General features: G+C 40.8%; 1 protein-coding gene and 1 long non-coding RNA gene across 2 annotated transcripts; one reads left to right on the plus strand and one right to left on the minus strand.

Moving 5' to 3' along the window:
* Nucleotides 1-1,991: 1,991 nt before the first annotated feature.
* LOC147619901 (uncharacterized) lies at nt 1,992-5,173 on the minus strand. The gene is made up of 3 exons (XR_015261792.1): nt 4,724-5,173; nt 3,185-3,511; nt 1,992-2,155 (listed from the first exon to the last, which is right to left on the minus strand). It is a non-coding gene; the product is annotated as an uncharacterized LOC147619901 (long non-coding RNA).
* Nucleotides 5,174-8,635: 3,462 nt separating this feature from the next.
* On the plus strand, nt 8,636-9,360 carry LOC147619902 (uncharacterized). Its single transcript, XM_086772665.1, has 2 exons — nt 8,636-9,091; nt 9,178-9,360. Exons 1-2 carry the CDS (start codon nt 8,822-8,824, stop codon nt 9,181-9,183), a joined length of 276 nt encoding a protein of 91 aa, XP_086628791.1. The 5' UTR covers nt 8,636-8,821; the 3' UTR covers nt 9,184-9,360.
* Nucleotides 9,361-10,786: the final 1,426 nt, after the last annotated feature.

Raw genomic sequence — 10,786 nt, forward strand, 5'->3', positions numbered from 1 at the left:
GCATATTGTTGTTCACATCCTGTCCAAGAATCATTAAGAACACAAAGTATATGTGCTTGCATGCAAGATATGGTCTTTTCTTGGCCACTCTATCTTTGAACTCCACACATGAACACATTGGATTCTTCTGAATAGTGACCTCTATCAGAGGTGTGTCTTGGCTCCCACTGGTCAATGGATTAATACTAAATGTTTCCTTTACCCCTTCTATATGTATATGGCTGCCTACAACTTCTGCATGCATATCTAAGGCCGCAGTGATTTGACCAAATGTAGCCTTTGAAATTCCTCGTCGATATGGAAATTGTTTCACCTCCTTGTTTGTCTCACTAGTGCCTTTTGCAAGCTCCTTTTCTAGAAAAAACTCAAGAGGAATACCAATGTCATATCCTGCTCTAATAAGCTTGCAGGCTTCTTTCACTTGTAACTTGGTACCTTTAGCAATGGGCCAAACACAAGGGACATCCTCTGGTGGATGTAATATTTTCTTTGTAATTTTCCAAGTGTGCCTAACATCTGTATTACAAAAATAGCAATACTTCTCCTTTTTCCAGGAGGATAGTTGACAATCACTCCAAAAACAAGGACTGACATCACCCCCTCGCAACCTTGAGCTACACTTTTTCCCCGATGCCCAGTGGTTGCACTCAACTTGATTCACTGTTGGTATCCTCCGCAAGGCCCACTTTGTATCATGCACATCACTTTCAAGGCTCTCTAAAACTTTGCATTGCTCATCGACCTCTATTGCAGGCTCTAACCTCTCTCTTGTCACATAGTTAAACTCAGGCCTATGGCTAGAGTTGCCAAAGTTTTCTTCTGTCGAGTCGTGTAGTGGCCTTTTGGCTCGAATAGTTTTATTCTCACCCTTGAATTTTACCCTATTTGAAAACATAGGGGTCCCCGCCACTGCATCATCCACTGCTCGTGAGGTAGCTATTGGGGATGGACTTGCTTTCTGTCGAGAAAGAGCTCTCTCAACCAAAAGCTCCAATGTAGGCCCACAACCTGTGTATTTTCCTTCTAAGAAAGCTAGTTGTCTGGCACATTGGAAGTAAGCATTGATTAGATCTGTCACACAAGCATCATAAAGACTAATCTTTTGCCTATACCCCTCCCCTGCCAACCAGCTTGCATGCTTGGTCTCTGACATATTTGTCCTTGGGACAAGAGCATTGACAATAGGCTCTCCATCCTACAAGAGAGTGGTAGAAATTGATTAAAAACAATGCAGTGCACATAAGTAGGAGGCACACAATAATACAATGAATAATCTCTTACAAACATTACCTTTAAAATGAAATGACCCCATCGACTAACCCTATAGTGCCACCAACTCAACCAGCTAAGAAGCTTAGGGATGTTTCTATCAGCTGCCTTGCCAGTTGCCCACCATGCTCGTATCCTGCGAAATTGCTGAAGGGCACTTTCTTTATTTGGGGCAGTCCTCCACTTCTCACACATCTCCCTGTGCTTTTCTTGATGTGGGCTATAGATGTACCTCTGTGTGTGGACACGAAGGTTGTCTTCCCAATGCCATAAACATGACCTTTCCCTTTCAATCATCTCCTTTCCGTCGTTGAAGACACGTCTCACTGCATTCCAGTTAGCGCCAGCCTCATCCGCCATAAACCCAAAAAAATTTGCTACCTTTCCTGTGTGCTCCACCATTACCAAATTCATATTTTCCCAAAACATGACTTGAGCATCCTCATCCTCTTCTCTAAATTCACAAGTTGCTATTGTCAATAGCTCACCAATCCTGCATGCCACAAATGGAAACAGAGTTATATTAAAGACACAAATTAAGCAATGCTCTCTACCGCTTGTAACTTACATGTGGTCATAAACATGTGCTCCCATTGTATGCCATCCAGTATCCACGATGCACATGATCAAAGCAGACCCATGCTTGATTAAGATCCCCATTACCATCCTTGTCCATTCGTCGAACAATGTCAATCCCAGAACCAGGTCCAGTATAGTAGACATCTTAAAGATAAAGCAACGCTCAGTAGTAGTGGTGGCTTGCAATGGAAATCGAGAACCATGGAAGAACTCAAAATGGCATGTTCTTTTTAGATTAAGAATGGCTTCATATCCTTCACCCAGAGGCCGTGTTGTTTTTCGTGTTTGCATTACCATCTGCTTCACCCTGCATTCATAAAGCATACTTAGTGTATTAAAGATGATAATTGCATACTATTCTTTGCTAAATTGCACTTTCTACGTACTTTTTGACATTTATCAAACTTTGCAACTCTTGCGACATCTCCTGTAGCTCCCTCTCTGTCATGAATTCTCCCTGTGCCTTGTCATCATCAGTGAATGCTCTTAGAACCACCTCCCTTGCCACAATCATTTGTACCTTTCTGGGGCCAGCGTTGTGGTCGATGCCCACTGCACGTGCTACAAAGGCCTTGATATTTCGTATCGATGCTCGGCACATTCCCTTGGAAACCATGTGTGTATGTTTGCCATAATGAATAAATAGTCTGCTGTGCATTGATTCTTTTGGCATAAAATAATAGACACAAGCAGGACATTCTTTAAGACACATTGGCACATGCTTGCAGAAAAAACACTCAAGGTTCCCGAAACTCCCAATTGCTAAATTCCCATATTTTGGAGGTTTTATCAGCTGCCCATTCCAATGGAGTTTGTTTGGTTGATTCATACGTGTCCTAAAGGAGCAGTGCTCATTCATGCACTAGAAGGTTCCCCCGCAGAAGCTCTTCCTAAGAACAAAAGTTTTATTGGCCCTAGTTTGCGTTTGTGGCTTTGTCCAAATGTTGCCCTCGTATTTTTGCTCCATCCCTTCCATACCTTTCCCACCTTCAAGCTCATATGTACTGAACTCTGGGTACACCTTGGGAAGCTCTTTTACCTTGCCTTTGTAATCACAATCATGGATTAAAGTGTGCAAGACATCAGTAGGAGGTAACATGCAGATTATTTGAAAGCAAGAGACCGCAGTATCAAACTGAACATCTTCCTCTTCCAAATGTTGAAAGCACTTTTCCATAGGAGAGACCTCTATCTCCTCTTGCAACAATGACCCATGTGCTTGGACATTGATTTCTTCTATCTCTTCAGTGTCCAAGTCACTGCAAAGCACAATGCTCTCTAATTCAATGCACAATGCAAAACAGAAAATGTCAAAGTCAAAGTTAATGCCACTTACATTGGAGTACTCTTTCGAGAACCGGGAGAAAATATAGTTAAGGGGCCTTGTTCTGGGGTCTCAAAATAATTCTCTGATTTAGCAATATATACAGAGGACAATGAATGCTCCAGGATAAAATATGCCTCGTCTCCAATCCCTGCATACAAGTATAAAGGACAAATGGGCTCATACTCTCCTCCAATTTCAAGTAAGGCCTCCACATTTATCCCACCAATAGTTCCAAGCTTCCCCCGGATCATGTTGATTGACACAAGACATTTGCCATTCAAGAAGGGGACTCGGATGTATGCACCCATTGTAGAATGGAGGAAAACACGAGCCTCCCTGCATAATGCAATCACAACAACAATTAAGGAATTTACATTGAATATTAGCCAAAAATATTTTAATACTAGATGTTCTTGCTCTAATCAATAGCATATACTAGCCATAATACAATTTTACCAGGCTCATTTTAAGACTATGGGTAGAAGCAAATAAAAATATTTATTGCAAAAACAGTCATAATGAAGGGTATCAAAAAGAGTACATGTATATATGTATATATGTTTGTGTGTGTGTGTGTGTGTGTGTGTATACACACACACACACACACGCACACACACACACACACACATATTTGCTTTGGGTTAGTTCTTGCGCTTTTTTATAATCTCTTGTTAGATTTCAAAAACTCTACCAGTTGGATGCCATAGCATAACTGTGCTAGCTAGATTTAAAAAAATCGAAAAAATATTGACCACACCCTTAAATTGTAGTGTTGAAATTCATTAGTGTTAGGATAAAAAAATTTGTCCAGTACCTAACTTAGGGTTTTTAGTAGTCGTCTACTTCTTATGAAGCAATTACTTAAGGCTTTTAGTCGTCCTCCGCACAGAAGCATCTTCCCTCGAACGAACACACACGCAGAGAAGCGATCATGAAGCATCATACGTCTCCCTAGCAAAGAAACGCTGATCTCATGCGCAGGGCCCTCTCCCCACTCCAATCTTTCTCCCCAACAAAGAGACACAGAAAGGTATCATCATCCATGAATTTGTGCTATTTTGCCTGAATGAATTTGTGCGCTCAACGCACAAAATAATAGGATGTTTTGCTGCCGCCACACTCCACACACAGTAGTATGAGATGTGCGGCGTTACTTCTTGCTATTTTTCTTGAATGAATTTGTGTGCTCAGCGCACAAAATAATAGGATGTTTTGCTGCCGCCACACTCCACACACAGTATGAGATGTGCGGCGTTACTTCTTGCTATTTTTCTTGAATTAATTTATGCGCTCAGCGCACAAAATAATAGGATGTTTTGCTGTCGAGCATTGAAAAAATCATCACGATTTTGAGTTCGTTTCAAGCTTCGGGGGCGCTGCCCCCGAACTCCCCCGCCAAGGGGGGCCGGCGGCAAAAATTTGGAGAGAGTAGTGTAAGAACATGCTATCTATATGGTGCTGTCTCAAACACATTGCATAGACTGTCTCTCTTACTACTGTCTATATTATGCAGACTTTGTGTGTATAGAAGAAGCTCAAAAAACTCACATTTGATGTTTTCTTGGTTGAGAAACGGCTCACACAGTTGAGTGTCTTCTTGGTTGAGAAACGGCTCACACAGTCGAGCGAGGAGACCAGCAAACATGTGCATCTAAAGAACAATAGCACAAAAAGAAAAAAGTTTGTCCTTAAAAAAGTGTTAGATTGCGAAATATCACTTCTAAAGTTTATTAGTACTCAATATTGAATGCCTTCAGATTTGGGCTACCGAATCTTTATATATTTTCCAATAAATTTGAATGCCTTGAATTGAACACCTGAAAAGGGCTCCGTAAATATTTTCCAATGAAGATTTTTTAAAAATCTTCAATACGGCTTTGAATGCCTTGGAATTTGGGCCAAAGCACTCCATATGATAATCTCAAAGATATTCTGTTCGTTAATGAGCTGGCCGTTTTGTTGGATAGTGAATGTGCCACTTTTGTTTGATGATTGTGTTGCAGTACTGAATTTAATCTCTTTAGTGAATGTGCCACCTTTTCTTTAAGTTTGTGTCGTATTACTGAATTTGCTATTAAAATAATCAATTAATTATACAATACGAGTAGAATACTATTTGAAGATTTATTCTTGTATTTTTGCATGGCTATCTGGTTTTCAAATGAGTTCGAGTCATTTCACTAGAGCATCTTGCTTGAAAGGTTCTTGTTGTGCAAAAATGGATGAGTTACCTCTTGCTAAGCGGAAAAAGAGTGTGCAGGTTGGCCCAAGTGAGAGCTCATCGAGACACACAAGGAGGCAAGCTGATTTTTCCAGCACTTTGGAGCAAGCCGCCTCCTCAAACCCTACTATGGAGCATGCAGTACATATCATAGATGACACTAACCTGGAGGTGGATATGGATAGGCAGCATCTACATAGTGATGAAAGAAATGAGGAGGATGGACAAAATGTAGTGGGGGCAATTGAGGAAAATAAAGGTGATCAAAATGTAGTGGGGGCAATTGAGGAAAATAAAGGTGATCAAAATGAGGGTGAGAATACTCAAGGTGGTGATAATGAGGATGAAGGTGAGAATACTGAGGATACTGGGAGAGAGATAGAGGGGGAAGAGAACACACATCCACTAGAGGATCAAGAAGAAACAGTTGTCACAACCCAAACTGAAGGAAGCAAGCAGAAAAAAAATAAGGTTGATATTTTTGGGAAGATTCTTGAGACATCTACTCCACAAGTCTTTTTAGATAGGATAGGAGTCAAATTTAGGTCTCCACCTCCACGTGTTCCTCTCTGTAGGATGATCCAGACGGAGGCAATCCGAAAGGTTTCTCCCTCAACAGATAAGTCTCTTACTCGAAGCTTCAAAAAACTAGGTGGGTACATTGAGAGCATGGGAGCTTTCACAGTATCAATTATGGACTTGGAAGGGGAGGAGACACCATTGACACAAGAGAGGGAGGAATCTTGGGATGAGCATTGGAGGACTGTGAATCAACAATTTGAGGAAACTCTTGCACTTGACCCCGATTGGGGTCCGTACTTGAGCCGAAAAATGGTGCATATTCTTGATGGTAATAATCGACACAATGCTTGGATGGACTGCATTCTACAGGTGAGTTCTCATTGGGATGTTATAGTTTCTTATGCTTCTTTGTCCTTCCTAATTTTGTGTTTTATTACAGGGTTTCAAGGGGATTTGTCCATGCATTGTTGTGTTCTCTGTAAATTTTATGTGTTCGAGCGGAGGGATGTGGGCGAGCTTTTGTTTTCATTGTCCAGGTTGAACAAGTAAGTTAATTTGTTATCAGAGTCTCCTTCTATGTCAAGTAAGTTGTTTGTACTCAAGAATATTAACATATTTTTTCTTTGTTTTGTAGGACGCATGATTATGCATTTGTGCCAACCACATTTGGTGATCGTCTATTTCAACTAAGAAGATTGGGAGAGTCCGACCTAACAACTCTCATGGCACATTTGGACAATGAGGACAAGCTGTGGGTTGAGAGAGAGATGCAGAGTGCATCTGCCAGAGGAAGGCCTAGTTGGCTTCATTTGCCAATCCAGATTATGACTTGGCTCTTGTTCAAGGACGAGATGGAGCAAAAAATTGATGAGGCATCAAATGGACCACTTGCCGAGTCTGCTAGGGAGAATGTGACTCGAAAGGTAGAAGTTCTCTACAGAGGAAAAACATCAAAATATGCAAGGATTGCTGATCCCTCCAACGGTGAGGCCTTTTGGTGTGCGGTGCTCTCCCTCCCATGGCACGCATCAACCAATCATGTGGCCACAGAGGAAAAGCTCAATATGATAGGTTCTGCTTGCATCAGAGACACAGATAAGGCTCACATTGTCAAGCTATTGGACAACTCTCAGGCTGCAGTGCGATCACTTGAGGGTATGCCAAATGATAAGACAAAGGTTAGGGAATGGCTGCACATGCACTCCTACTGGCTTCAGATCACGGAGCTAGGTTTGAGAATCCAAAATGATATTAAAAATGCCGATCGAGTCAAGTTGCCAGGTGAGAGCCGATTCACCTCTTTTGTTGTTCTATGCAGAAGAAAGTACTTCAAAAGGGCTTTCAAAGTGCACGAAGGAGGCATAAAATTTAGCCATGATATTGACCATCAACCAGGCCTACAAAGTGCTGCACGGCGAGTCGTTTATAGGTTTTCCTACAACATAACCCAGATATTCCTTGTTAAAAAACATGCATGCTTCTTTCTGTGTGTTGTTTTATCATTTGGGCTTTGGCTTGCAGATGGTTGCTTTCTGAAATTGAGGAGCACCAATTGGATATTTTACCCCCTCTCGCTAGTGTGTGGCTTTGTGTTGACAATCAATCTTATATGTATGGCGATTTGAAGCTTGGAAGAGTAAGTGATTGAATTTGTCATTTTAAATCCATGATTGAGAAACATGTTCATATTGAGGGTGAGTTGTGTTTACCCATGTTTATCATTGAACAGGCCATGTCAAGCATAGAGTCTCGTTTCTGCCCGTGGTGGTTGGACCTTGAAAGAAACCATGTGCTTGAGGAGGAGCTTGATCTGTATCGCCAACATAAGTCTATATTGGAGCTTCGTAGCCAGCAAATTGATCATAATGAGGCCACATCCACATCACATGCAACATCGATTGCATCGGCTTCTTTTCGTAAGTCATTGCCAGTGAATTTAGGGAGGGAAATAGTGAATCGTGCATTGGAGGTGAATCGAGCAATGGAAGCAAATAGGGAGCAGAGTCAACAACAGACATCCAATAGTAGTGCAGGCGGGATACAACCAACTGACATCATAACCAAGACATTGCAAGCTCCAGGTATGTGAGCTTCCTACCTCATCTCTATCGTGATCCGATTGTTTTGACTTAAGACTATGTGTGTTAAATGTCAAAAACCTGTCTATAGGAACCATTTATGCCTTCAATGTCAGTATTGAGGACCTTGCAGCTACTTTTGTGAACATGGAGGATGCATCCTCATTGGGAAAGCAAGTGCTTGATGCCATGAATGTTATTTGCACAGTAGGGAATGTCAAGAGTAGAGGGTCCGATTACTGTGTGGAGTTGATATTTGCAGACTTCCCCTCAAATATCATCATTGGAGGTTGTGTTGCAAACAAGGTTCCATATTGGAATAAGATTGGGGATGGCATGTATGACTCTACTTTTAAAGTTGTTGATTCTTGTCTCTCGGATCAAGGCTTCTTTACATGCCTTTACACTATGGAAGAAGGAGTGACCATTGAGCAGGTTGCACAGAGCGTTGGGTTTGGCATTTATCATAGACAGGTTGTGAGGTGTACTCCACCTAGTGGGAAGAAGATGGGGCAAATGATTACTACCCAGGTATTGGTGTTGTTCTCTTTGGGGGCTATCATTTGTGCAAATCTCCTTTGTCCCATTTAAGGTGAAAATGCATGAACAACCAATGTGTCTTTGCTTGTAGGTCACTTGTCTAATATTGGCTGTTTTTGTTCGCTCAACATCTCCTACTACAAGCTTTGTGATGCATGGGGATCAACTAAGGGATTTGGCACTAGGTGATGATCTTGATGTAGGGCAAGATCTTATCTTTGACATGTATGTATGCATTCAAATCAAGATAGAATTTAAAATGATTTTTGGTGATCTTTATGGCATATGGTTAATGGTTTTTGTGCGTTTTCAAGAGTGCCATCGGAGGATCTGGTGAAGAGAAAGGGTAGACCATGGCGGGGCGGTTGTCAGAGAGGTCAGCGGCTTAGCAAATACATCGTCTCCGTCTTCAGTCGTCCTAGGGACACGATTTTGGATTTGTTTGCTGGCACTGGAACTCTTGGGCTAGTGGCAGCATTTATGGATCGCAATGTCATAATGTTAGACAAGGATGAGCGGATCTATGATCACCTGTTAGAACCATACTCAGCAAAGGTATGCATGTTGAAAAGATAAATATGTTAGTAGAGAATAATTTTGTATTGATAAAGCTTATTTTCTTTTCTTTGTGTCTCTTGCAGTTATGAGGATCACATGTCTACATCAGAATGCCATTAGAGATAGTCTTTTTTTTAATTGAGACAATCATTTTTTTGGGACTATTGGAAGTAATGTTTTGATGGATGTTATGCTTCTGAATGTTTTTTACAATAGCATGTAGCTGATTGTTGGACAACTTTTATTTAAATTTTTAAATCCTATGGTTATGGTTTCTAAAGAGTATTATATTGTTGTGTCAGTGGTATGGCTATTAAAATCGGTGTGCATCTTAATGGCTTGATTTCTATGCTCTCTGGTCGCTGTGGTTTCCATGTGGTTGCAACAATAGTTTGTTTCTATTAGTAGCTCAATGACCAATTCAACGTCTTTTTAGCGAGCCAAGTAGTATGAGTTTTGTAGTGATTTTTTATATCCGCATCATTCATTTGAAAATGCTTTATTTGCAATAGTCATTTTTAAACTTTTTTAGTCTTCTTTGTTCTGTTCATTATAGAGTTGCACTATGGTTGCACTCTTCTCTTTAACATTACATGCTCGCTTAACATCATACCATGCCCCTACTTGCTCACTTTCACAAGGACTTTATTTCTACTCACTGCTCTGTGCTCACTGCTCTTGGCTCGCTAAATAGACGCACCCCTCGCTCTCTATTTTTGTCTCTCTTATCTATCTCTCTTAATAGAAAACTAAAATTTCTCTAATAAAATAATACAAGCTCAAATAAAATTACTCCATGGAAATCGTTCTAATAAAATGATACCCCCAAACATTTTTGCACATCCATACATTTCTAAAGTTAACTTAGGAACATGAGTGGTCCACTAAACCAATTCAGTGTAGGTTCGTTCTCTGCGTAGATATTCAATTACCTCCCTTTCTGTCAAAATTGGTTGGTGAATAAACATATTTTCATTTTAGCTCAATCCCATGGTCAATGTTCTTGTTCATAGACCATGTATGCATGATGTCATTATTGCAAAACCACATCATTTGACTAGTCTTTCCAGCAGCATACATGGGACCTTGTTGAAAAAAATGATGGTGCAGGTACTCCTTTTACACATCCTATAATCATGCGACCACACTTACTACTACCTATATAGCCCAAACACGTTACTATACTACCCTTTGGAGTTCTCCTAATTGCCCAAAATTTCTTGTGTATGGGTGCTTCCATTATGATTTTGTCACTCGATTCATTTCTTGTGTCCACATCTTCATCCACATGAATTGTATTTTCTTGCAATGTCCAATAGACTTCCTATCTCTCACGTGCACGTTATACTTAGGTGTATGACTAGCATCATCATCCACATCAATTACATTACATTGTCGTCTCTTATGTTGGGCGGATTCTCGATCACCCACTAAAGGAGTTGGGGCATTGTACATGGGTGTACTTGAAGCGGTACTCTTTACCGTCCTCTCAGAACTTATGTTGGGCTTAGAGTATGTGCATTTTCCCTCTGAGTTAGCTTTTCAAGACTTAGACCTGCTCTGATATGCTTGCTCATCATGTATGAATTTTGTTTTGCACTCTATAATAAAACATTAGCCATGTCTGATACACATGCATTGTAGAGTGTTATTTTTTGTTTGAAACCCTCCCCGGCTAACCAGCTTCCATGT

The sequence above is a fragment of the Cibotium barometz genome, chromosome 32 (genome assembly GCF_041138505.1).
Source record: "Cibotium barometz isolate CiBa-2024 chromosome 32, ASM4113850v1, whole genome shotgun sequence".
NCBI lineage: Eukaryota > Viridiplantae > Streptophyta > Polypodiopsida > Cyatheales > Cibotiaceae > Cibotium > Cibotium barometz.